This window comes from Oryctolagus cuniculus, chromosome 7 (genome assembly GCF_964237555.1).
Source record: "Oryctolagus cuniculus chromosome 7, mOryCun1.1, whole genome shotgun sequence".
Taxonomy (NCBI): Eukaryota; Metazoa; Chordata; class Mammalia; order Lagomorpha; family Leporidae; genus Oryctolagus; species Oryctolagus cuniculus.
In genome coordinates, this window is record NC_091438.1 from 22798426 (window position 1) to 22823796 (window position 25371).

Sequence of the window (25371 nt, forward strand, 5' to 3'; positions counted from 1 at the left end):
GTCCGAGTTAAAACACGAAAGTTGTGATTTTACAATTGTAATTCACCGGGGCTGGGGTTAGGCGTCAGTGGCTGTCGTAACACCTGGCACAGTCTCTTCCCGTAAATCTTCAACAATAATAAATATCTGAATGATTTAGAGATTAGGCTTTGAGGGTAAGACACTCCCGAGAAACGAAGGGGAAGCTAAACTTCACCTAATGGGTAGTAGTAGTAGGCCCTGGCATACAGCTGCTGGGAGGGGCCTACCAGGATTAGGGATGCCCAGGCCAGGGGCGAGAGGGAGCGAGCGAGCGCATTTGGCCCATTCCTGGGGGAAGAAAGCTGAGCAGCTGCCCCCGCACACGTGGGAAGGCACTCGGGAGGGGAGGGCGCTGGCCGGCCCTGCTCTCTCTGGGAACCAGTGTGGAGAGCCGGGGGGGGGGGCTCTCAGGGGCCGGGGGTGTCGGAGCCGGGTAGGTCGAACGCCCAGGGCACCGCGCCCCGCAGCTGCCGCTCCTGCAAGGAGAAACTCTGGGTGCGTATGCGGCTTGTCACCTCCTGGGTGCGCAGCGTGAGCCCGAAAATGTCCTCGTGGTAGCGTTGCTGATCCTGCCGGGAAGAAGCTCAGCGGATCAGAACCCGAGTCCGGGGTCCGAGCCGCGCCTCTGGCCCCGCCCCCAACCCCGGCTCGGGCCCCGCCCCCTCCGCACCCGCAGCACGCCGATGACGTCACCGGCCTCGTCCAGCTCCATGTCGCCCTCGGTGGCCAGGATTCGCTGCACCGTCTGCAGGACGCTGGTTGCCATGGTGACATCTCCGCAGACATACATGTGGCCGCGTTCGAGGCACAGCACGCGGTGCACCTCAGACGCCAGCTCGGTCCTCAGGATGTCCTGCACGTAGGTCTGAGGGGAGGCCGGAAGGGGGCAGGCGTGGTGTGTGAGACGTCTGCGCGGTGAGCGCGGGGGCCTGCCTGCCGCGGAGCGGGGGTCTAGGCACCGCAGGGGGCGGGGCGGGGCGGGGCGAGGGGCGGCCCGCCGGGGGCCGGGCGCGCCAGCTGGGTGGGCTCGGTGTCTGAGCTCTGTTGGGCAGGAGCAGAGGGTACGGGGCCGGGGCCGGGCGCGTTTAGCTGGACCGCCTCGCTCCTTCCTTCTCTCCCTATCAGGTCCCTCCGGCGCCCTGAGAGTCGCGCACCTTGGGGCTGTCGGGTTCCCTGGAGAAGGCGGTGAGGACGCAGCCAAACACTCCGCGCTGCTGGGCGTCCTGCACCTCGTCGCGGTACAGGTGATCCAGCTGGGAGCATCGGCAGCCGAACACCAGAGTCAGGGGCGCGGGCTGCAGCCCTGCAAGGCGACAAGGCGGCTTGGGAGGGCGCGGCCCCGGCAGTGCCTCCCACTGGCCACCCAATGCCCGGGTTGACCTTTTGAGTTGAAGCATCCGCTGTTTGGGCTGTTGGGCCTCCAGGAGCGTGCAGGACGCTTCCACAGAGGCCCTGCGGCTTCCCTGGTTCCTTGTCCCTCGCCTGTAGGGCTTCTCATTAGCACCCTGTGTCACGTCCCAACCTCCATCAGGCACCAGGAAGCCAAACAGGGCCCAGCCCTGGCCCCCCAGGTACCCCTTTGTGCTAATGAGCTTCTCTTCACCTTTGTGGCGTCCTTGGCCTCTTCCCCACCTGCCTTTGTCCCTAGATGGTGTGACTTCCTCCCACCACACGCCCCCAGCCTCACCTTTGCTCTCAATGTCATGCAGGCGCTGCTGCCAGAACCCCCGGAAAGGGGCGATGCCGGTGCCGGGGCCCACCAGGATGCAGGGCAAGCTGGGATCAGGTGGCAGCCGGAAGGAGGGAGCCCTAGGGAAGAGACGTTCGATCAGAGCCCCCACCCCCCACTCTCCTCCTTTTTACCAGCCTCAGGCAGGCGGGATGCAGAGAGGAGAACCCAGTTTCCACCGAGAAGGAAGTCCATACTTTTGAAGGCCTTAGAACAGGGTCTGGCTGGTGGTATAAGCATGGTGTGTTTGTTAAAAGAACTGCCAGCCAGCGGCAACTCCCTGCATCTTTGGTTTCTGGAGCTTGGGCCAAAGGAAACAGCTCGATCCGGCTTGGAGAATACTTGTATAGCTCAGCTTAGAGAAGTTAGGAAATATGGGGGTGAGGGGAAGGGACAGACTTTGGTTTACAATGGGTTCACTGACGGTGTTGGTTTTAAACAATGGCCTCAGTATTGGCATTTGGCTGGTATTCAGTTGATTGGTACGGTTTTAGCCCTCTGGCTGGGTCTGGGTGACCAGGCCTAGCAGGTGCCATCCTGGGACCTGAGACTTTTGGCTGCCGGGGCAGAGGTAAGACTTCTGGATGCAACACGAGGGCCGGGTCTCCCAAGTCCATATCGGTGTGACCAGGAGTGATCTTTGCTCTGGCTCGTTCTCTCTGGATTGAGGGGGAATCAGGGACCACTGTTTCCAGAGGCCATGCTTTCCACATTCAGATGGAGCCCAGGACTTAGAGGGAGACATGGAAACCACGCTTTCAAGAGCAAGAGGACCTGCTGATGGGATCGCAGCTGTCTCCAGGGCTGTGGTTTGAGGACAGGGCCCTGAGTCCCCATCAGCTCTGAAGCGACCTAGCGACACTCCATCCTTGCCGTGTCACAGGGGTCCCCCATGCCTCCAATAGCACCTCCCTCCCCCCAGAGTGAGTACCCTGGCCCTGTGCAGCCCCCACTGACTCCTCCTGTGTCCCCAGCCATGCCTGTGGCACCTTCACTTCGCCCTCTCGACAGCTCTCTCCCTCCCGCAGGGCTCACTTACCCCCTGATGAAGCAGGGCACGGGGTCTCCAGCCTTGAGTTGGCTCAGCCACGTGGAGCAGACTCCATAGTGCAGGGGGCCCAGCCCATCTAGGGGAAGGGAGGAAAGGCCAGTGAGGGGCTGTCCCGCTTCTGCTGAGGCCAGACCCACCCTGCATGCAGCCTCACCCTGGGTCCTGTAGGCCAGCACAGCGACAGTCAGGTGGATCTCTCCTGGGTAGATGCTGGGTGCCGAGCTGACTGAGTAGTACCGGGGCTGCAGCAGGGGCAGCTGGGTGAGGAGCAGGGGAGCAGGCAGTGCCACGGACGGGAATTGCTCCAGCACCTCCAGCAGCGTGGGGCAGCGGAACCACTTCCACTCCTCGTAGCGCCGGGGGTCCTGGCAGGGCAGGATGCAATGGGCTAGGAGCCTCACAGCCTTGCCTGCCAACCAACCTCCTTGGCCCCTTCTCAGCTGAGCTGCCTTCGGCTTTCTGCCGCCTCAGTGCACGTCAAAAGTGTTTCTTTAAGACCCTAGGCTCCAAATACGAGTTAGCACCCTGGAGTTGGGTCTTAAAGCACCAGTACATGTTAACCAGGAGAGGAAAGTCCAGGGAGTACCTTACACGGGGGCTTCCTGCCACTAGGACCCCCACCCTCCAGCTCATCCTGCGTTTTAGTCCCCACTTTCTGATTGATGGGGCCCCCACCTGGCTGAGGGCCTCCAACTCCTGCTGTTCGCTGGGCTCTTCAGCCAGGGTGCTGAGCAGTCGAAGGAGTCGAGGGCTGGGTGGGGAGGTGATGTCCAGGAAGAAGGTGAGAGCCTGGCGCAGCGTGCACGGGGGCAGCCGGGGGTCCCGCACCCAGCTGGGGGGAGGGCCACCTGGGGAGGGGGTGCACAGGGAACTCTGAGGAGGAGGCCTCCTGCATCATGTGGACTGATGTTTGCTTTTTGGGGACTGACCATGCCTCATGTTTCATCAGAGAACCTGCCTATCTGGGTGGTCTCCAGTTAGGGTTAGGGTTAGGTGGTCTCCAGTGTTCGAGGGACCCCTGGCTGGACTGAGTGGGCCTCGGGCTCCTCTGCCCCAGTGCCCCCAAGCTTTCTTAACCCCAGGTATGACGTAGCAGCAGATCCCCTCGGTGCCACCTACAGAGCAAGCTGGACTGCCCCAGGGGAGCCTTTGGAAAGATCCCAGAGGGAGGGGGCCACCCGTTGGTGGTGTGGGAGGTGGGGGGCTGTGAACCACCCAGTGACAAGGCCAACCTGGCAAGGATGGCACGGCTGGCTCGGCACCAGCAGTGGGGCGCTGGGGACGGGGCTGGTTGCTTAAGGCCAGCCTGATTGGGGGAGGTGCAGGCTCTCGCTGTCCCGCCCCAGCCCGCGCCCCTCACCAGGGCTGCCTTTCTCCAGCTGCTCCACTGCCACAGGCTCCGTGGGTGGCGGCGGGTCCTCCACACGGCTCAGCAGCGCCTCCACGAGGCCAGGCCGGTTGGGTGGGCAGACTCCTATGTGGTCCCCTGGCTGGTACTGTAGCCCTTCCTGGCCACCAGTATCCAGACGCACCAGGATTGTGGCCCGGCTGTGGGTGCAGACAGGGAGTAGTTTTAGGGATCGTGGAGAGGAGAAGCGAGGAGAGAATGTAGGAGGAGAGGGCACCGAGGTCTGGGCACGGAGGGGCCAGGACAGGGCAGGAGGGTGGGGCAAGCAGTTTCCCTCACGTGGATTTGCTGCTTTGCAGGTTTTCTACTGAGAGGACTGTGGCCTGGAACATCTTCCGCCTGTGCACGTGGATCAGACCTGGGGGGGAAGGCGGGGCAGAGGCGACTGGGCCTGAACTGGGGAGAAGGGCCTGGCCCCTCGATGGGTCAGTTCTGGGGCCCCAGGGACCCCTGAGAACCAGTAGTCCTAGGATGAGATCAGAGCCATACCTGGCAGCAACTGTAGGCCCTCGGTCTGGGTACTCAGCCGGTACCTCTGGCGCTTCCAGCTCCGTTTGGGGCTAAATATGTCCCGGGCAGCAGCCTTGGCATCCTCTCCCACGCAGAAAGTCTCACAGGAGGCCTGGGGGATTAGAGAGTCAGGGCGGAGGACCTTCTGTCCCTGGGGAGTAGCCCTAATGAGCCCCCATGTGTGTGCGGGGGTGACGTGGAGGTAGAGCTGGGCCCGATGGCTCCCTGGTCACCTCCTTCCGTTCCTGGGTGACTTTCAGGAGCTGGAGAAGCCTGTCTGAGGCTGGCTCCTGTGGGGTGGGCAGCCCTGGCAGCAGCGGGAGGGAAGTTGAGGCTGAGACCAGCACTGACCTTGCCCTCTAGTCCATTTTCTGGCTTGGTTGCTGGGCCCAGGGGCACTGCCCGCCACTCCTCTGCACACTATTGATTTGTCACACCCAATGGTTCCCTTATCAATCCCATATCCCAGAGAGCGTGGTGCTTGGCTTCTGGTAGCTCAGTGAAGGCGTCTGTGTCCCTGAATTCACATCCCGCCTGCTGAACTTGAATTTCACAGCCCAACTTTCCCCATCTTTATTTTTCGCTGGGTTCTGGTGAGGACTCAGCGAGAGACTTCAGGTGGAGCCTTTAGCACAGTGTGCATAGCTCGCAAGTGCTCCAAGAGAGGGACACAGGATTCTGGTGGTGGTGGGTGTCCCATGGGGCAGGACTCCCAGGAGGCTGCACATCCTATCTGTTCTGGTCAGGCACACGTCCAGCAAACAGGCCAGAGCCAGGCGTGCAGCCCAGGGCTCATCTCTGATTGGCTGAGCCCCTATCACCAGCTCCTGTTAATCTTTCTTTTGTGGTGTGTGCACAGTCTTATATCTCTTCCTTCCTCCCATGGCCCCCTCCCTTCCTTCCTTACGCCACTGCTACCACCCCTGTTGGCTCGTTCTTCCTGCTTCTAGTTTGGTCCTGCTCTGATTGATCCTGCACCTCCACTGTAGTGTTCCTGAAACTACGTTGTAGTCTCCCCTCACCCCCAAGCTCCTGGGGGCTCCTTTTGTCCAAATTCCTCAACTCTTATCTTCCACCCCCCTTGGACCTTTTGCTCCAGCTTGACTGCCCCCTCCCCAGCAGACCCTGCCCCCTCCACCAGGCAGCCCTCCCCATCCCCTTGCATCCTGGGACACCCTCCTCCTCCTCCCCATTGGTCCTAACCAGCTCTGGGCTCTGGGGGGTGGCACTGTGCCGAAGCATGACAGGCAGCACTGGCAAGAATGAGTCTGTTCAACTCCAGCAAAAATCCCCAGACAGGCAGAGCTGCCTGCTGTGGAAGAGCAGGCTTCGAGAGTCACAGCCCTGGCACCCTCCACCCTCCTCTGGCCTCAGACCACGCCTTCCCGTCCAGGCACTGCCCCGGCTGCTCTGGCTTCAGATTTTTGGGGTTTCTGTGCTGGCATCAGCTTCAGTCCTCACTTCCGTCTGACCCTCAATCCTGCCTGCTCCCTTCAGCTGTGCTGCTGGGGCCAGGCACCTCTGTGGTTCACAGGGCCAAATTGTCCACTACTTGAGACAACAGGACTGGCTGTGCAGGGACGAAATGAGGGAGGAGTTTGGAAGGAGCAGCAAGTGACCAGAAACCTGGACAGAGTCAGGGCAGCAGTGAGCATCTCGGTCCTCAGTAGTGCAGGGGTAGGGAGGGAAGGCACGGGGGGTTAAGCTGCTGCCTGCACTCCGGCATCCCTTAAGGGCACCATCAAAGTCCTGGCTGCTTCACTTGCAGTCCAGCTCCCTGCTCATGCGCCTGGGAAAGCAGCAGAAGACGGCCCAAGTGCCTGGGTCCCTGCACCCACGTGGGAGACCTGGATGGGGTTCCAGGAGCCTGGCTTCCACCTGGCCCAGCTCTGGTGGTTACAGCCATTTGGGAAGTGAACTAGCAGTTAGAAAATCCCTGTTTCTCCCTCTCTCTCTCTCTTTGTAACTCTGCCTTTCAAATAAAGAAAATAAATCTTTAAAAAAAAAAAAAAACTTAAAAAGAAGGGAGTGAACGCACAGAGGGGATGTGTTGCCTGTGGCATGAGTCAGAAGGGGGCTGGCAGGCTGGAGGGGCCAGACATAGGGGACAGGCAAAGGGGCTCACCTGGAAGGCGGCCTGGGCCCAGCCGCGGAAGGCTTCCTCCTGGCCGCATAGCTCATCGCCCTGGCCCAGCTGCAGCAGCCGCTCCCCGCCCAGCTCTTCCAGCCGCGTGTCCACCGCACGAGCAAAGGCACAGAAGTGGGGGTATGCCCGGGAGCCCAGGCCGAACACACAGAACCTGGCGGGCAGGGCAGGGCATTTGCCACTAGAGACCCCGACCCAGCCCCTGTCTGCCCAGCCAACTTGACCGCCCAGGGTACCCCCCTTGATCCCCATGAGAGTGGCCAGACCTGAGGGTGCCCAGAGCCCCCGCACTGTCTGTGTTACTGGACTCCTTCCTCTTCCGCCGCCAAGAAGACACCAGCGGGTCTGAGCAGGAGACGCTGTTGAAGCGGATTTTGTAACTCCTGGTAAGAGAGAGCAAAGACGGGGGTGTCACAGGGAGCGGGAGACACATCTGAGGCTTTCTGCCTCTGGGGTGGGACGCGCCCTGCTCTTGGGAAGGGCTGGTGGTGGGGGGCAGGGGGGGCTGCTCTGCTTCCCTTTCCTCTCTGAAGGGACCTCAGGGCTGTCCCAGCCTCTTAGAATCCTGGGGCCTGGGAGCGGGCAGGTTCCCAGGGAGGGAAGGCCCCCTGAGGCTGTGATGGGGGCTCAGCCCTCCTCCTTCTGCCCTCCAGCTTATGGGGAAAACGACTGTGGCACAGAGGGGAGCTCTTCAGAGCCCCTCCCTTGCCGGTCTCCCACCTGCCCACACTCACTTGTGCTGCTCTGGCCGCGGAGAGCTGTTGTAGGGGCCGGACATCTCCATCAGGGCTGCTGCAAAACTCTGCCGGGAGGGGAGGTGTTTGCATCGCCGTTAGTTCTATTGTATCTCAGACTATACAGAAGCCTAAAACCACACCAGGCTGGTTCTTATTAACTTGTAACTCTTAATTTTTATGTGTTTTGAACACTTCAAAAGAGGCCTATTTGAAAAATTACATTACAGTGGCAAAAGAGAAAGGCCACCCTACCCTGCCCGTCTTAGCATCCGAGGTGTGTGTGCTACAGGAGGGAACTCCAGCCCGTTTTTGTGTTGATGGTCTTTTAAAGACGGTAACAATGTGACCATGCTAGGTTTAGCCAGTGTCTGCCAATCACCTCTCATGGAACTTTCCAGGTCAGCACATCGAGATCGACGTCACTCATCACATCACATCACAGTCTGGCACTCACGTCCACTGTGGCGTGTGCCTTCCCTCTGACTGACAGAGACCTGGGCGGTCTGTGCACAGTGCTCACACAGTTATCCATGCTCCTTGCGTCTTTTGCGTCTCTCTGTTGGGTGGTCTGCAGTGGGGCTGCTGATGGTGTAGTCAGATGATGGTTACAGCAGCAGGGCAGGGGGTGGCGCTGCCTCAGCCATGTCAGAACTGGCTATGCTCAGTCTAATGCTTCAGCCAGTTCTCATGGGTGGACGTCGCCTTACATTCTCTCTGCAGACGCTGTCCCTGGAGGGCGTCAGGCAGCCTCCTCAGAAGGCACCACTGCTAGTGCTGCCATGAAAATAGCTTAGAATGACACGGAACAAACCTTCCCATAGAACAAAAGCTACCAGGAAATAACCTCCCAATGCTAACGGTGGAGGTATTTGAGTGCTGGTTCTGTATGTTCACCATAATTGGCATGTATGACTTGAATTTCATTTTTGAATTATCTATTGCAGTGTAACCTATATCCAGAAAAGCACACATATTTTCACAAATCCAACATCCTCCTTATGCAAGCAGCATTCCATCAGGAAACATTACTGGGGCTGGCGCTATGGTGTAGCGGGTTAAAGCCCCAGCCTGCAGCACTGGCATCCTATATGGATGCTGGTTCAAGACCTGGCTGCTCAACTTCGGATCCAGCTCTCTGCTATGGCCTGGGAAAGCAGTGGAAGATGGCTCAAGTGCTTGGGCCCCTGTACCCACGTGGGAGACCCAGAAGAAGCTCCTGGCTCCTGGCTTCAGATCAGTTCAGCTCTGGCTGTTCCAGCCATTTGGGGAGTGAACCAGTGGATGGAAGACCTCTCTTTCTACCTGTCTCTGTAACTCTGTCTTTCAAATAAATAGAATAAATCTTAAAAAACAAACAAACAAACAAACAAACATTACCAGCATCCCAGCATTCACCTGTGTGTCCCCTGCAAGTCCCCACAGCCCCTCACCTCATCTGGGGTGACTAACCATGCTTCTGCTTTCTGACGTCAGGGATTAGTTTTGCCTATTACTAAGCTCTGTAGGAAAGTGAATCCTGCAGTGTGAGGACACTTCAAAAGGTTGGTGGAAAATGGAATTAGTAAAACATAATGTGCGTTTCGCTAAGCTCTCTGAAGAGCCCTCATATGTCTTCTGTGCTTGGCTTCCTTTACTTCACATGTGAGGTTCATCGTATTGCGTGCGGTTGTAATTTGTTCACCTTATTGCTGTATTGGAATTTGAGCTTCCACGATTTACTTATTAAGTCTATTGTTGATAGTCGTTTGAGTTTTTTCCAGTTCATGGTATTATGAGCTATAATACCGCTGCGAGTTTTCTTTTAATCTTTTTTGAATATATCCCATTTCCCATGAAATGTATTCCTAGATTTGCTCCATTTTAAAAAGTTGGGGGTAAACCTAACAGACATCGAAGTGCACAGATCTTAACGGGTACACTGCAGTCTGTTTGGCTGTTCAGTAGTTTTATTTAAAAGAAGAAAGGACTTAAGCATGCATCTAGCCTGTGACCAAGAAATTCCACGCCTCGGTATTCATTTAAGAGAAATGAAAACATAAGGCTACAAAGCCTGTACAAGAATGTTCACAACAGCTTTATTCATAATAGCCTCAAGCTGGAAACAGCCCAAGTGTCTATCAACAGGGGAATGGGTAAACAAATGGGATATTCGTGCAATGGACGCTACTCAGCAGTAGAAAGGAATGGAATAGCGAGTCATGCAAAGCATGGGTGGATTTTTTTTTTTTTGACAGGCAGAGTGGACAGTGAGAGAGAGAGACAGAGAGAAAGGTCTTCCTTTGCCGTTGGTTCACCCTCCAATGGTCACCGCGGATCGGAAGGCAGGAGCCAGGTGCTTATCCTGGTCTCCCATGCGGGTGCAGGGCCCAAGCACTTGGACCATCCTCCACTGCACTCCCAGGCCACAGCAGAGAGCTGTCCTGGAAGAGGGGCAACCGGGACAGAATCCGGTGCCCTGACCGGGACTAGAACCTGGTGTGCTGGCGCCGCAAGGCGGAGGATTAGCCTAGTGAGCCACGGCGCCGGCAACGGGTGACTCTTGAAAACAGGTGGAGAGAAGCTTAATACTGCCTGCCTCTATTCCTATGATGTGACAGAGCAGGTGGAACTAGTCGCAGCAGTGGTTACTTCTGGTAGGGAGGCAGTCGGGGAGGAGATGACTTGGAATTGGGAGAGAAGCTTCTAGGGCCATGGAAGTGCTCTGTATATTGTTAGGGCTTGCACGAGTGTATACACTACTTTTATGCTTATCAAAGGGTTGATCGATGGTGCTGCTATGATGTGACTGTTTGACCCCCAGAATTAATGTTTTGGAAACTTAATCCCCAAAGTTAATGGTATTTGGAAGTGGGGCCTTTGTGGGGGTGGTGAGGGGATTGGATCATGAGGGCTGTCACTGCAGGAATGGATTAATCCGTTCACAGATTTCATGGGTTATCAGGGAGTGGTTTCATTATTGAGGCGGGCTCTTCCTGGCAAACTTCCTCTGTCTCACTGTGTGATGCCCTCTGTCATGTCGTGGTGCAGCAAGAAGGCTGCCACCAGACGCTGGACAGATGTGGAGACCGATGTGCTGGCTTCCTGTAACAGGCAGATCAGAATGAGGGCTGAAAGGGACAGTGGGGCCAAGAGGAGACCTCTGTCAGGTGTCGCACTTGCTGCAGGGTACTGACTGACTTCAGAAGGTGCTTACTGCTAATAAGCCTTGTGATACCTAGGAGTGAGAGCAGAGAAGAGGCCAGAAACGAAGATAGCTTGGGGCAGCATAGAGAGGCTTCTGCCTGAAAGATAATGGCTACCAATACACGTCCAGTGGTGGCGGTATAGTTTTGTGTTGAACAAGTGAAGTTACCTAATCTGTGTTGGCATCTAGACAGTTGTGCTGAGGAGAGAGGGGGGCAGTAGGGACTGAGTTCCAGCTCCTGGCTCAACATGACTCTTAATGAGCATTTGGGGAGTGACCCTGCAGATGGGATCTCTCTCCCTCTTTCTGTCTGTTGCCCTCTCTCTTTTTCTCTATCTCAAATAAAAAGAAAAGAAATGAAAAAATAACCAACATTGTGTATTAAGTGGAGTCTCTCTGCTCTTTTCATTTGTCAACTCCTGGAACAGCCTAACCTCTCTGGCCAGCTGGGAAGTGCCCTCCTCATATTAAAAACTTGTTCTGTTAACAGAAGTGACCGAGGGGCACCCAGTTAAGCAGGGCTGTGTCTGTGGGCAGCCATATAGGTGAGCCTGGACTGTGGCTCGTGCAGGCTGAGGGCCCCAGCAGCAGGTGCACTCCCATTCTGTGGTCCTCTCAACATCTCCCTTTCCGTCCTGGATTGTGTGGGGGGTCCTGTCCAGCCACCCCAGTGTTGGGCCCCTTCACAGGGGCCCTGTCCTCCCAGGCCTCACCTCTCCATTCTCTGGTGGATCTCCATTCCCAAATGTGCTGGTCACCACCAACACCAGCGTCTCGTGTTCGAGGGACACCACATCATACTCGTCCATGCACAGAACCTGTGGGCAAGGAGAAGACAGGTGTCCTTGGGGAGTCTTGGCACCTGCTGCCTGGGCCTCCTCCCTCAGGCTGGACTCCATTCCTGAAATCCCTGTGGATTCCAAGGTTCTTTCTGAGTCCTCACCTGTGACCCTCTCCGGTTCTCCCGGGCACCTCTGAAGGTGCTGACAGACCCCCGCCCCTCTCCAGGTCTCTGCCCCTGTGGGCTCAGCCCTACCCGGGGGTCGAACGCCTTCCGGAAGAGCCTCCCCAGCTGCTGCGCGTAGCTCTGGGCCCGGCCAGTCTCGGAGCCGTACAGGATTGTGGCCTTCACTCTCTTTGCCATCACTGTGCCCATGAGTGAGGCAGAGATCTTCACTGCACTGCAGGCGAGGATTGGGTGAGGGCATCCCAGGTGCACAGAGGTGGGACCTCCCCAGGTGCACCGGGTTAGGGGGCCTCCCTGGGCAGGGGTCCAAACCCCATCACAGCAAAGTTTTGGGGTGGTGGGCCTAGGCCGCTGCTGGGCTGGGTTCCCCCAGGGTGCGCACTGGAGAAGGGTGGTGATTCTAGGTTACCCACTTGGCCACTTCCTTAAAGGTCTTCTTCCTGGTGATGCCAGTGCCCTTGGCTCCACTCCCCTTCCAGGGGTCTGGCTGCAGGGAAGTGATTGGGGGGCGGGGGGAGATGAGTAAAGAAAACAAAAGGTTAGAGGTTCCTGGAGCTGCTTAGCTAGCGAGCACTGGGCCCACGTGGGCAGGAGCCGGCTGGGGTGGGCACCTGGTAGCGGAAGGCAGGGGACAGGAAATAGTTGACCATCTCTTGATGGAAGACAGGAGTGAGGCTGCCCGAGATGGGGGGCACGATCCAGGCCCAGTCAGCAGGGCAGCCCCCTCTGGCCTTCTGCTCATTCTCCAGGTGCTTCATGAAGGACGCTGTGGCAGCGTGGTGATCCACAATGGTCACTTTGGCGAGCTGGGGTGGGGGAGGGGGGCTCGGCTCAGATGTGGCCCAGAGAGTCTGCCCGTTCTACCTTCTGTCACCCGAAAGCATACTGCACTCCGGGTCGCTCAAGTATAACGTATACTGTGTCCTCTGACACTACAGTGTCATCCCCCAAACTGCAGCCTGCATGGGCGTGCACCAAGTTCAACGTGCCAGAGCAGTCCTGATCTCAGGTATCCATATGCATTACCACCCTAACCCCCAAATCCTAAACTCGTGAGAACCCGTAGAGCTACTCAGTCGGCACTAGTTTCCTTAAACTATAGTTCCCAGCATGCATTACACTCCTCATACCAAGAATTCTCTCTGCTCTAGTGTTAGAATTGCCAGAATCCAGGTGGTGCCACAGCTTTTGCCCCGGGAATCAGTTTCTGGCACACACCAGGCCTGGTTTTACTGCACCTGAAGTAGTGTAGTTCCAGATCTGCAGGCCCAGTGTGCTCCATGGCACTTGGGCTGTGGAACTTGTTGGGGCACCTGTCCAAATCCTGCAGCGGTTTCTAAGTGCCTCCCTCTCTCCTACCCACTCCAGCTCCGGGCCCTCCCGGCCAGTCCAGCCTTTGCACCTGGTAACTGTGCAGCACAGCCAAGTTAATCTCCACCGCCGCCTTGTCTTTCCACAGCGACGACGTTGTCCGGGTATCCAAGTCCATGCAGACGGCCACATCCTGGGGAAGGGTGCTCATGGTATAGGTAGGGACAGAGGCTGAGGGGAGTGAGGCTGGCGGGTGCTGTGGGGAGGCCCGCCCACCTCATGTGGGGCTGGGTCAGGTTTTTGCCTGCAAAGGCATCCCAAACAGGAAACAGGACTTGGGGCATTGCCTTTTAGTCCTGCACCTGCGTTTCTCATCTCTAAAATGAGTCTTTACCTCTTTTGAGTCAAAACCTCTGAGAATTTGCTGAAAGCTATAGATCCTAATCTTGGGCACGCACGCGCGCGCGCACACACACACACACACACACACATACGCTTGCGCGCCTGGGCCTCCGTGGCGCCAGAGCTTTGTCTTCAGGTCTGTCTGAAGCAGCAGCCCTGGAGCCGGGAGCCTCAGATTCCGGGCGGCTGGCGTTCTGCAGATCCCAGGGAGGGTCAGGCTGCAGGCCCGAGGGGCGTGGCTCTCACCTCCAGGATGTTGTAGCGGTGAGGGTCACACAGGTTCCGTGTGCCGATCTCCGTGCTCATGTACCAGCCGCTGAAAGGGGCTGCAGGGAACTCTAGCCCCCCGATTTCCAGCAGCATGTTGGACACTGCCGGGAGGGCATACCAGCGAAGACCCAGGGCCGCGAACCACTCCAGCCTGGGGGTGCAGGGCGTGGGGTCAGCAGCCTGTGGGGCCTGCACCAGGGCCCCTCCATACCACAGCCCCTCCTCAAGGGGCTCCGGCACTGCCACCGCCACCCCACCCTTTTGTGCTCACGTGGGGTGCTCCAGGGACACCTCCAGGACCAACTCAGGGGGCAGAGTGAAGAGTTCTGGGGGCTCGTCCGGGACCTGAAGCAGCAGGGGCAGCACATCGAAGCGCCCGTTTCCTGGGGTCCAGCCATGCTGGATGCAGAGCTGTGGGGAGCGAGGCAGTGGTGGGTGCCCGTGCCCACCCTGGAAACCCCTTCCTGGGCACCTCCCATCCTCATCTCAACCAGAAATGCCCTCTTCCCGTTGCCTGCACCCGTTGGCCCGACGCCCATGCCTCACGCCGCTGGCTTCCCCACCTCGGTGATCTCCACGTTGGCTGGGTCCCCCCGCACAGAGCCGTCCTGCTGTCTGTAGCCCGCATAGCGCACCAGCTGGCTGTTCCAGATCCGGAAGTCTCCGCGGCCCGGGCCGCGCTGGGGGAACACTGTGATGGCTGAACTGAAGTGGAGGGGGCGGGGAGAGGGGACAGCCGGTCAGAGCGCCTCCTTCACTGCTGCCTGGGGTCCGGCGCAGTGCAGGGGAGGGCACTCACCGAAGGTTGCCCCGGTTGGTGGCATACTTGATGTGGTTGCAGATGTAGGTGAACATTTCCTGTGCAGACCTGCAGTCCCGGGCATCGAAGACCTGAGTGCACCGAGGTAGGGGGAAGGTGAAGGGTGTGGTTTTGAGTTCCAGCCCAAAGGGGTCTCGGTGTGTGGCTTGCTGGGAAGGAGGCCGGGGCTGGGGGAGCCACTCGCTGTGCACCATGGCTCTTTCTTCTCAGGGGCTCCTAGCCGGCCATCTGCCTCCATGAGGCCCCCTTCCTGCCCTGTGTCCCTGCTGGGGCAGGTTCCTCCTCACTCCTGTAGAAGCTGACTCACTATCTGGTACAGAGAGGGGCCCAGTCGCTCCCGATGCTTGGGGAAGGGCTTCGGCTGCCAGAGAGGCGAATTACGTGTTACCCATGTGCTCAAGCAAAGGCAGGTGGCGCCAGTCGGAGTCGGGCTGTCCTTGAGCACTGCTATTGGGCTGGCCTCCAGGGACCCTGTCAAGCCCAGCTTCTAATGTTAGGATGAGAAGAGGCCCCCTGGGGAAGGTTGGGAGGTCCCGTGCCTGCTCCGGGCTCAGGGGTGGTGGTGGTGGCCAAGCAAGGCACACAGCAGCAAGTGAGGCTCATTACAGAGGCTCAAACACGTTCAAAGTTGAGCTGAAGCTTTGAACAACTTGAAGGGTTGGCCAAGGTCAGCCAGGATGGCTGTTACTTTATTGGAGACTCCTTTGGGGTTTGCTGAGCACGTGGCCTTATTCCAAATTCTTTGGTGGCCAGTTACAGCTAAGAGTCCCCAGGCCATGAAGTCAGTTCCTCCGTGGGTCACTCGCTCCTTCGTGCCAGGGCCACAGGCCGCTCCCGGAATCTGGACTAGCACAGAGTGTGTAGGCCAGTTGTGGAGGATGGTGGGGCTGAGGTGGTGCGGAGCTGGGAGGGAGCAGCGGGGGTGTGGCGCCAACACTGGGCTGGGAGAAGCAGCCACCCAGAGGTGCCCCTGCTCCTCAGCGACACCCAGGGATCCCGCTCAGCTGCCTTCCTCCACTCTGTGGTTCTAGATTTTTCTCCTCTTCCAGCCCAGGCACTGCTGGGACTTACTCACCAGATGTTAGCTACTGGGCTGAGGGCTCCCCAGGGGCGCCGGGGATGGGGCTGATCCCCTTCGCTTTCCAGTCTCTAAGAGAACAGGCAGGGGCCGTCCCCGCTGTTCAGGACCACCCCCTTCCCTCCAGGAAGCCTCAGGAGCTACCCGACCCCCTCCCCTGTTGGTCCCCGTGCCCTGTCCTGGACACGCGCCCGCTGGCCACACCTGCAGCTTCCCCCACTGGATCCGGCCCACACAGCGGGGAGCGTTGCGCCAGGCCTGCTTGGCCCCAAAGACCAGTTCACTTTCCCGAAGCTGGTAGGTGCCTGTGGCTGCCACCTCGGCCTCCACTTCCTGAAGCCGTTGCTCATGGGCCTGGGAGCCGCTCCTGGGGAGGACAGGATGAGAAGGTGGGCCAGGCAGGCACTGTGAATGCTGGGAGAGGGGGCCCTGTGGGGACTGGGGAGGGAGAGGGGCGTGGGGAGGGCAACCACATGTTTCTAGGGCTTCAGTGGGACGAGGAGGGCTGTGGGTGTCAGCGGAGGCCTCACCTCTTGATGGAGCTGTAGTACTGGTTGATGAAGTCCCTGGCCTGAACCAGCAGCTGTTCAGGGGGTGGAGCGCCCTGGGTGGGCCGGCTCTGCAGTTTCCGGGGAAACACAAGGGAGCCCAGGCAGCGTCTTTGGGTGCAAGGCCCGTCCTGGGCCAGGGGAGCAGGAAGCATAAAGGTCAGCATCAAGTCAAGGGGGGAGGGGGCTTGGAGGCAGGAATTGGGGTTTGGAGGGAGGATGGGTCCAGGGAGGTTATGAGTCTGGACATGGTGATGAGGCTGAGTTGGCTTAGGGCAGAACTTGAGCCAGGAGTTGGGGTGAAAGCCAGAGGCAGAGGGCCCCCCAAGCCCCTTGCATGCCCTGCAGCTGTTCGGTTCTTCCTAGTTCTTTCCTCACCTGTTTTTGGAAACCAGGGGCTGATTTGGAGCAAGGTGCAGCTTCCTTGCTTGGCTCCCACCCGAGACCAGTTTCAGCCGGCTTCTCCCACCTCACCCCCACAGACGTGGGATGGGGCCCGGGCTCACCTGCTGTGCCTGGGCACTGAGGGTGTCGTAGGTGATGCTGCCCACCTCCCAGTTCTTCACTCGAGGGAACTTCGGCCCCTCCGGGGGCCGAGTTAGCGGAGGACTGTTGGAGCTAGGTTTGGGGCTGTGGGAGAGAGATTTGTTTCCCTTTGGCCTCCCTAGAGGTAGCCCAGGGCCCTTCCTACAGTATAATGGTTCTCGCTGGCTTATCATTTGTCTGCAAAATGCTACCTTACCTTTTTTTTTTTTTTGTCGTCTCTCACAACCATTTTAGGAGGGAGGCAATGGTGCACCCCCACTCCCAGTACAGATAAAAGGATCCAAGGCTTGGAAAAGTCACAGCTTCTGCCAGAGAGTGCACAGCTGGCGCCCGTTGGCCTGATCCCTGTGTCCGGCCTCTGGTGGCTTGGCCAAGCCTGGGGCTGCCCACCTGCCTTCCTCTGGAGACGGAGTGCTACCTGGGCTTGAATGTACCCCCAGGTTTCCTGTCCCAAGTGCTGGCGTGATGAGTGGTAGGGCTTTGGGGGAGGTGACCGGGTTACGAGGGCTCTGCTCTCGTGGATGAATTAACCATGCACAGGTTAATGGGTTATTGCACGAGTGGCTTTGGTATCAAAGTGGGCTCTCTCTGGCCAGCTTGCTCTGGGTCACCAATGCCTTGTTATGACACAGCAAGAAAGTCATCACTAGACACCGGCTCCACAACCTCAGGCCAAAATAAACCTCTATTATTTATAAAGCCCCAAGTCTCGGGGACTTTGTAATAGCAACAGAAATGGCCCAACGCTGGTGTCCTCAAGCCCTATCTGCCTCCAGGGGGATGGAGCCCAGCACGCCCGAGGGGAGGGAGGCCCCAAGAGGGAGTCCTTGGTCCTGATTTCTCTCCCACTCGCACCCCCTCCTGACAGTAGCCATCGTGTGAAGGGAAGGCTTCCAGTCCTTATCATTTCCTCCCAGAGCCTACGGCCAGTTGTGGGAGGAAGGGAGGGACTCGGGCCGCGGGTGCGCCTGAGCCGCAGGCCCCGGGCCCTCAGCCCTGCCCTGGAGCCCAGCTGCCTGCTTGGCCCCCCACCAGGCCCCTCAGTCTTCCTCTCTCCAGGGAGTTTTGGTCCAGGGAGGACGCTCCTACTCTGCAGACTGAGGCGGCAGGATCCAGTTTGGGGCTGACGGCCACCAGGATGCTGGGGCCTGGAGCAGGAGAAAAGAGCCCGGTGGCTCTGTCTTCCCAGCCCCTCACCTAAAGGTTTCCTGGCCTGGCTCCCTCTCCCATACCACCCCACTTTTTCACCCTCCTGGGACGACCCCTCCCCGGCCCCTTTCTTCTCCAGAGAAATAATCAGCAGTGCTCTTTGTTGAAAGCTTGCCCTGTGCTAAAAACTCACAGCCTTTTGGGGTCAGAATTACCATTTTTACATAAATGGGGGCTGGGAGAGGCTAAGCAACCTGCTTGAAGTCTAACAGCCTTTGGTGGCAGAGCAGCATTCAAACCCTGGCCTGACTCTAGCCAGCACCAGTGCCCCCTCATTCACCTGTCCTGATCCTGGCCCGTCCTCATCTTGGCCTCATTTCTGAGCCTCTCCGTCTGTTCTGTCCCCACTGATAGCCCTTTCAGGTTGGCCACCTGGCCCTCCTGGCCGGGCTGCAGGCTCCAGCTGTCCCTGCCCTGGGCTTCGGGCCTTGACACTGCCCTCCTGTCTGTCTACAGCCCGCGCAGCTCTTACCTGTGGTCTGGCGCTGGAGGGGTTGGGGGTGGGGATGCGGGCGCCCGGCTGGGCTCTGGTGCTGGGGAGGCTGGGCCCTGCTTGCCGCACAGCCCGAGGCCCAGCCCCAGCCCCAGGCCACAGGGTGGCCCGGGCTCCTGGCCCACACTCTTCAAGTTGCCCATGTCAGCGCGCCTCAACTCTGTGGCTCCCTCCAGCAGAGCCCCGGCCTTTTCCTTAGGAAGTGGGGAGGGGGGCCGAGGGGAGGGGACAGTGGGAGGGGGCTCTCTGGAGCTGGCCCTCGCCCCGCCCCTGTCCCATACACAATGGGACAGGAACAAGGCTGGCCGGGAGGCTCTAAAGCCTCGGCTCCACGCCCGCCCGCTGGCCCAGAGGGTGGGGGGCCGGACGTCTGGGTTCCGCCAGGAGGGCCAGGGCTGATAAGTGGGAACCCAGGTGTCCCGCTGGCCCTGGGGCTGGAGTGCAGGAGCTGGGGCACAGTGGCTGGGACAGGCGGGCAGGCGGGACAACTGGAGGTCAGAAAGACCCTTGCATAGTCAGAGCAGGCCCTGGACCTACCCCTGCCAGCTTTTCCCTGAAGGGCAGGTGGAAGGTGAGCATTGCGTCGTGGCAAGGGTGTTGGAGCCCCACTCCCTTAGTGAGCACGAGGGACCTCTAGGGTCACCCCCGGCTCTCTCTTTCACCAGTCTCCCACTTGTGGTTTCTCGGGAATACAGGCCCAGCAAGGATCCAGTGACCTTTTGTCCTTGTGTGTTACATTAGGGGATCCCTTCCCCTCCCAACCTCAATTTCCTGGAACCCCCGCCCAACCCCCTCATGACTCAAGTGGGGGACACAAAAGAGCAGGAAGCTGCCATCCAGGGCCTCCACCCCCAGCCTGTCATTCAATGACGCATGCTTCCCTGGGGTGGCAAGTCAGCAGAGACGGGGCAATCGGGTAGAGGCTAGAACTGCCCATGGTGGAGAGAGCTCGACGCTGGGCAGCGTGTGGAAGCTGGGGAAACTACAATTCCCAGAATGCAGGTGAGGCCTATTAACACTCTTCAGGCACTGCACGTGGTAGTGCATGCTGGGGTTTGTAGTTTTGTGCCATCTGAGGGCTGAATAAAGGACATGAGCTGGGCATCTGGGTCCACAGGGGTTTGAGCTTTGTGGATTTGAGACCTCAGAGACGAAGAGAAACTGCGTGAAAGAAACGGAAGCCGAGAGACTGGGAGAGGTGGCGGCTGGGAGAGGCAGACAGGCAGACAAATAAACATGTGGATTTGTGTTGGCCAGACTCCTTTGGAAAACAGTAGAGGATACGATTGGGTTGGGCCTGGGGCGGGGCGGGGGGTGGCAGGCAGATTGGACGGAACAGGTTGTGCTGAGAACTCTGGGGTCACACCAACAAGGTGGGGTCCCCCAGGGTGGAGGGTGGAGGGTGGAACAGAGGAGCCTGCTTCCAGACACCGGTGGTGTGCTGCCCTCTCTCAGGACAGAGGAGACAGACAGGAGGCCTGTGCTCAGGCCGAATCCCCAGGTGACAGCCAACATGAGATGCCCATGTCCTCAGCACGTCTTGGCCGCACCACAGGCCACAGGCTGTTCCTGTAGCCTGACTCCATCTGGGCTCCATGCCGCTGCCAGATACCTCCCAGAGCACGCCTTGGCTCTCCCAGAAACTGTCAGCCGAGGCCAAAGCCACCTCGACGCACTGGGCTGGCCCTCAGCTTTCCCAGGGTGCTGCCCGTGATACACACGTGGGCTTTCTCACAGGTTCCCAAATCGTTCTTGTGCAGTCCGCCTCTGGGCCTTTGCTTGTACTGTCCCTTCCACATTTTCTTTTCCCTCTGACTAAGGAAACATCCTCCCCCCTTCCTCCTAGTCCGCCCTTGGCAGCTCTGGGCGGACTCTGCCCCGACTACCCTGTTAGAGAGCAGGTGTCTGCTGCAGGCAGTGCTGGTGGCCGACTACCTCCGGCTGCCGTGCCCATGGGCTCCGCCCGGCGTTCCGTCCACAGCCTCGTGCTTCCCTGGAAGCTTCAGACCGTCCCTGAGCCCTGGGGGAGGGAGGGGGCTCATCATTCCTGCCCAGGTGGGACCCCCGATGCTGGGGTCTCTGCTGGGCTGCTCGAGACTCTGAGAGCTTTTCTTCTTCCTTCCCTGTGCCCACAGGTGTCAGACCTGCATCTTGTGATGGATCAGGTACGGGAGGGTCTGGCCCTTGTACTATATTAGGCCCCCAAACTCCCTGGGTCTGGTCCCACCAAGGCAGCTGCAGGTGGGACTCAGAATCCACTGAATCTGTAGCAGGCTAATTTTTAAGTTGACAATTTTGTACGGCCTGCAGATGGTGTTCTAAATATCCAAATAGCCCTTGGCAGGGAAAAGGTTCCCCATCTCTGTTCCAGATCTTTCTTCTGGCCAATCCTGCTCCCCCCAGCTTCCCTGCCATCTTCCTGAGGCAATACCCCCAACGGCCCTCTTAGACTTCTTTTTTTTTTTTTTAAAGATTTATTTATTTGAAAGGTAGAATTACACACATAGAGAGAAGGAGAGGCAGAGAGAGAAAGAGGAGAGAGAGCACTCTTCCCCAATTGGTCCCAACAGCTGGAGCTTCACTGATCTGAAGCCAGGAGCCAGGAGCTTCTTCTGGGTCTCCCAGGTGGGTACAGGGGCCCAAGGACTTGGGCCATCTTCTACTGCATTCCCAGGCCATAGCAGAGAGCTGGGTCGGAAGTGGAGCAGCCGGCTCTTGAACTGATGCCCATATGGGATGCCGTGACTGCAGATGGTGGCTTTACCTGCTATGCCACAGCACCAGCCCCCCTCTTAGGCTTCTAACTCCTTCTTGGGCCTGCCTTCGGGAGGACCCAGTTGACACCCAGGCTGGTTCCTCTGGGATCATCAGCACCCCCTTCTTATGCTTCCCAGGCAGCTCCGGGTCACCCTGTACCCAGGACTTGGGGATGTCTCTTCCCCTGGTTGTTCCCAGTCACGGTTTTTGGGCAGCTTGTGGTGTGTGTGAGCACTCGCCCGGATGACGATGGGTGCTCTGGAAGACACAGGACAGTTCTGCTTGCCTGGGGCCCTCTGCTGGGTCTCAGCACCCTCTATTGAGCAGGTGTTTCATAAACAGAGGCTATTTTTTTTCCTGCTGCACCCCAGAGACTCAAGCCTGTGTTTGGAGAGGAGGTGCCGAGAAGAGATTTGGCTGAGACTAGATGGGTCTGGGTGAATGGGAGGGGTCCTAGAGGCAGCACAGTCTGGCTACTGGAACAGCCGGGCATGGCTCAGTACATCAGCATTGGGCCAGGCGAGGCCCGAGTTATTTTTTTTTTTATTTTTTAATTAATTAATTAATTAATTTTTAAGATTTATTTATTTTATTTGAAAGTCAGAGTTACAGAGAGAGGGAGGGAGAGAGAGAGAGAGAGAGAGAGAGAAGTCTTCCATCCGATGGTTAACTTCCCAACTGACCGCAACAGCTGGAGCTATGCTGATCCGAAGCCAGGAGCCAGGAGCTTCCTCTGGGTTTCCCATGCAGATGCAGGGTCCCAAGGACTTGGGCCATCTTTCACTGCTATCCCAGGCCACAGCAGAGAGCTGGATTGGAAGTGGAGCAGCCAGGTCTCTAACCAACGCTCTATGGAATGCTGGCACTTCAGGCCAGGGCGTTAACCCACTGCACCACAGCACCGCCCCCCCCGCCGAGTTCTTTTTTTTAATCAATAGGCAATCTTATAAATGTCTTTTACTTGATTTTAAAAACATATTTATCAGGGAGAGAGAGAGAGAGGTCACTCATCCACTGATTTCCTCCTCAAATGCCTGCAACCTTCAATAGCCATGGCTGGGCCATGTCCAAAGCCAGGAGCTGGGAACTCCGTTTGGGCCTCCACGTGGCTGTCAGGAGCCCGAGGACTTCATCCATGCCCACAGGGTGTGCATTGGCGGGAAGCTGGAGAAGAGAGTGTAGCTGGGGCTGGAAGCCACGCACCTGATACAGGATGCGGGTGTCCCATCCAAAGCAGCGTGTTGACTCCCACAGGAGCCACAAGGGGAGGCTTTCCTGGGTGGGTGGGAAGCCTCCGTCTCCCCCTCTCCTGGGGCCGGCCAGCGTTACCCCGCGTGTCCTAACTTCCCCCAAGGCACCCTGCTCAGCCATGCTGGTTCCTCCGGTGCTGATGCAGGGTCCTCCACTTCCCTCCCTGGGCTCTGCCCCTTCAGGGCATTGCTCTTCTTCTTTTTTTTTTTTTTTTTTTTTTGACAGGCAGAGTGGACAGTGAGAGAGAGACAGAGAGAAAGGTCTTCCTTTGCCGTTGGTTCACCCTCCAATGGCCGCCGCAGCTGGCGCGCTGCGGCCGGCGCATCGCGCTGATCCAATGGCAGGAGCCAGGTGCTTCTCCTGGTCTCCCATGGGGTACAGGGCCCAAGTACTTGGGCCATCCTCCACTGTACTCCCTGGCCACAGCAGAGAGCTGGCCTGGAAGAGGGGCAACTGGGACAGAATCCGGCACCCTGACCGGGACTCGAACCCGGTGTGCCGGCACCGCAAGGTGGAGGATTAGCCTAGAGAGCCGCGGCGCCAGCCCAGGGCATTGCTTTTTGCCGCATCCCTGCGGCCGAGGTGTTTAGATTTCCATGTCATGGTGGCTGACTGCCTGTACTGTCAACCACATTTTAGAGTATTTCCCAAAAGACCAGTTTTCAAGGTTTTAGGGTTATAGCTCTCCTGACAGGAAATAGCTTGCATTGGCCAGCGCCACGACTCACTAGGCTAATCCTCTGCCTATGGCACCGGCACCCCAGGTTCTAGTCCCGGTTGGGGCGCCGGATTCTATCCCGGTTGCTCCTCTTCCAGTCCAGCTCTTTGCTTGGCCCTGGAAGGCAGTGGAGGATGGCCCGAGTGCTTGGACCCTGCACCCGCATGGGAGACCAGGAGGAAGCACCTGGCTTCTGGCTTCGGATCGGTGCAGCGCCGGCCGTGGCGGCCATTTGGGGAGTGAACCAACAGAAGGAAGACCTTTCTCTCTGTCTCTCTCTCCCACTGTCTAACTCTTCCTGAAAAAAAAAAAAAAAAAAAAAAAAAAAAGGAAGTAGCTTGCACTTTACAGCATGGGGTCTCAGAGCTGCTTGGGGCTGTGGAGAAAATCTGGCTGGGCTCCCAGCCCCTCCCTCCCTGACAGTGGCCGAGCTCCGCTGCTGGGAAGACCAGCACAGCCCCCCACCCTCATTGGTCCCCATGGGCAGGATGATGGCTTCCCATGGTGGGTAAAGGACCACTTTCCTGGGGAGGGCTGGGCCCCTGCTGCCCTGAACTCTGAGACGGTGGCAAATCTTGTTCATGTCTTCCACCAAGCCCAGAGCCCTGACCTTGGGGCCCCTGAGTCAGGAAGGCAAGGCCTTGGGCCCAGGGCGTGTGCGCGGGGGCTGCGGAGGGCAGTGGGTGACGGGAGCGGAAGGCCCTCGCTCTTTATAGCCCAACTCCGGGTTGTTCAGTGTGAGCTGGAAGTGCCCCACCCTCTCCACTATGAGCAGCTTCCTTCCTGCCTGCTGGCAAGGCCTGGGTGGGGAGAAGAGGGGAAGGGAGAGGAGGGAGGCGAGCAAAGCCAGGAACGGGGAGGGGGCAGCCTTTGCCGGCCTGGGAGGAATCCCCCCCAGGATGTAACTCACTGGGGCTGTGTGTCAGAGGCTGGTAGGGAATGGTAAGCTTTGCTCAGCTTCCAGGCTGCAGGGCTGCAAGTGGGTGCTGGGGAGAGCTTTGAGGCAGGGGCTCCCCTGGGCTGTTGAGAGACCGATCGATCCAGGCTTGGAAGGAGCTGCCTATCAGAAAGGCGTTGCGGTGTGAACCCTGGCCGCCTTCCAGCAGCCCTGGCCCTTCTCCAGACAGCCACCTGAGGGCAGCAGAGAGCTGAAGAGGAGAGATTTGTGCAAAGTGCTGGGATCAGAGACTCAAGGGAGAGAGCAAAGAGCCAAGGGTGTGTGCCTCTGAGTCCAGTCTGAGGGATGGCGCCTTTGCAGAAGTCTGAAGCTGCTGCAGGTGACTCTATGAGCAGCCCACCCCCAAACTCTCGTGCCCTGGTCTGCTTCCAGCACAGACCACATGGGATGTGGCGGCCTGAAGGTGCAGGGAGCCGTGCCCAGCACCACCAGGGCATGCGCATCAGGCACTGTGGCTTCTGTGGGAAGAAGTCTCCCTCTCTCAAGTGTGTTCCCTGGGGTGCAGCTCAGGGAGCAGCCTGAGCTGATCCAGACTCTTCTACCTCCTGGGCCTCCCACTGGCCTAGAGGTCATGTGGCAGAGAGGTGTTCGGAACCCCCTGGCCCTGGCCCAGTGGTGGTGATGACCCCCAGCCTTTGGGGGCTCCTTAGGGGTTGGCCTAACTTCCTGAGAGGAATTCAAGAATCTGTAGGCCTTGATTCCCCTTGAGGTTTAGACTTTCCTGTCCAGCCTACTGCCCTGAGTGGCTATTGTGCCTGTGGGTTGCATACAAATACGTGCGTGTATCTCAGTCTGTCCCTGCTGCTGTAACAGAACACCAGGAACCTTGTGGCCTGTGTGCAACAGAACTGTATTCATTACAGTTTGGGAGCCCGACGTCCAAGATCAAGGTGCTGGCAGGTTTGGTGTCTGGAGGGGGCCCACTTCCTAGCTCATAGCTGATGCCTTCTCACTGTGTGCTCAAGTGGTGGAAGGGGCAAAGCTCTCTGGGGCCCTTTTGATAAGGGCACTAATCCCATCCACCAGGGCTCCACCCCTGACCTAATCACCCCCCCAAACCATCACACTGGGGGTTAGAATCTCCATGTGTGAACTCTGGGTTTTCAAACACTTGGTCTAAAGCATGTACATGTGTGCATATATGTATCGTACATGTGGGCGTGTACCTGTGTGCATAGACACATGTGTGCATATATGTATCGTACACGTGGGCATGTACCTGTGTGCATAGACACATGTGTGCATGTATATATGTGG

General features: G+C 58.2%; 1 protein-coding gene across 5 annotated transcripts; it reads right to left on the reverse strand.

Annotated features, from left to right (window-relative positions):
• Nucleotides 1–21: 21 nt before the first annotated feature.
• Nucleotides 22–18650, reverse strand: NOS3 (nitric oxide synthase 3). Of its 5 annotated transcripts, NM_001082733.1 has the most exon segments (26): nucleotides 429–590; nucleotides 692–886; nucleotides 1176–1324; nucleotides 1709–1830; nucleotides 2790–2877; nucleotides 2956–3166; nucleotides 3477–3649; nucleotides 4162–4349; nucleotides 4489–4567; nucleotides 4699–4831; nucleotides 6845–7019; nucleotides 7132–7248; nucleotides 7600–7667; nucleotides 11500–11604; nucleotides 11823–11967; nucleotides 12167–12240; nucleotides 12365–12559; nucleotides 13156–13257; nucleotides 13713–13887; nucleotides 14008–14147; nucleotides 14300–14441; nucleotides 14536–14627; nucleotides 15839–16001; nucleotides 16165–16313; nucleotides 16689–16812; nucleotides 18410–18573. In NM_001082733.1, coding segments are annotated over 26 exon segments (3630 nt in total).
• Nucleotides 18651–25371: the final 6721 nt, after the last annotated feature.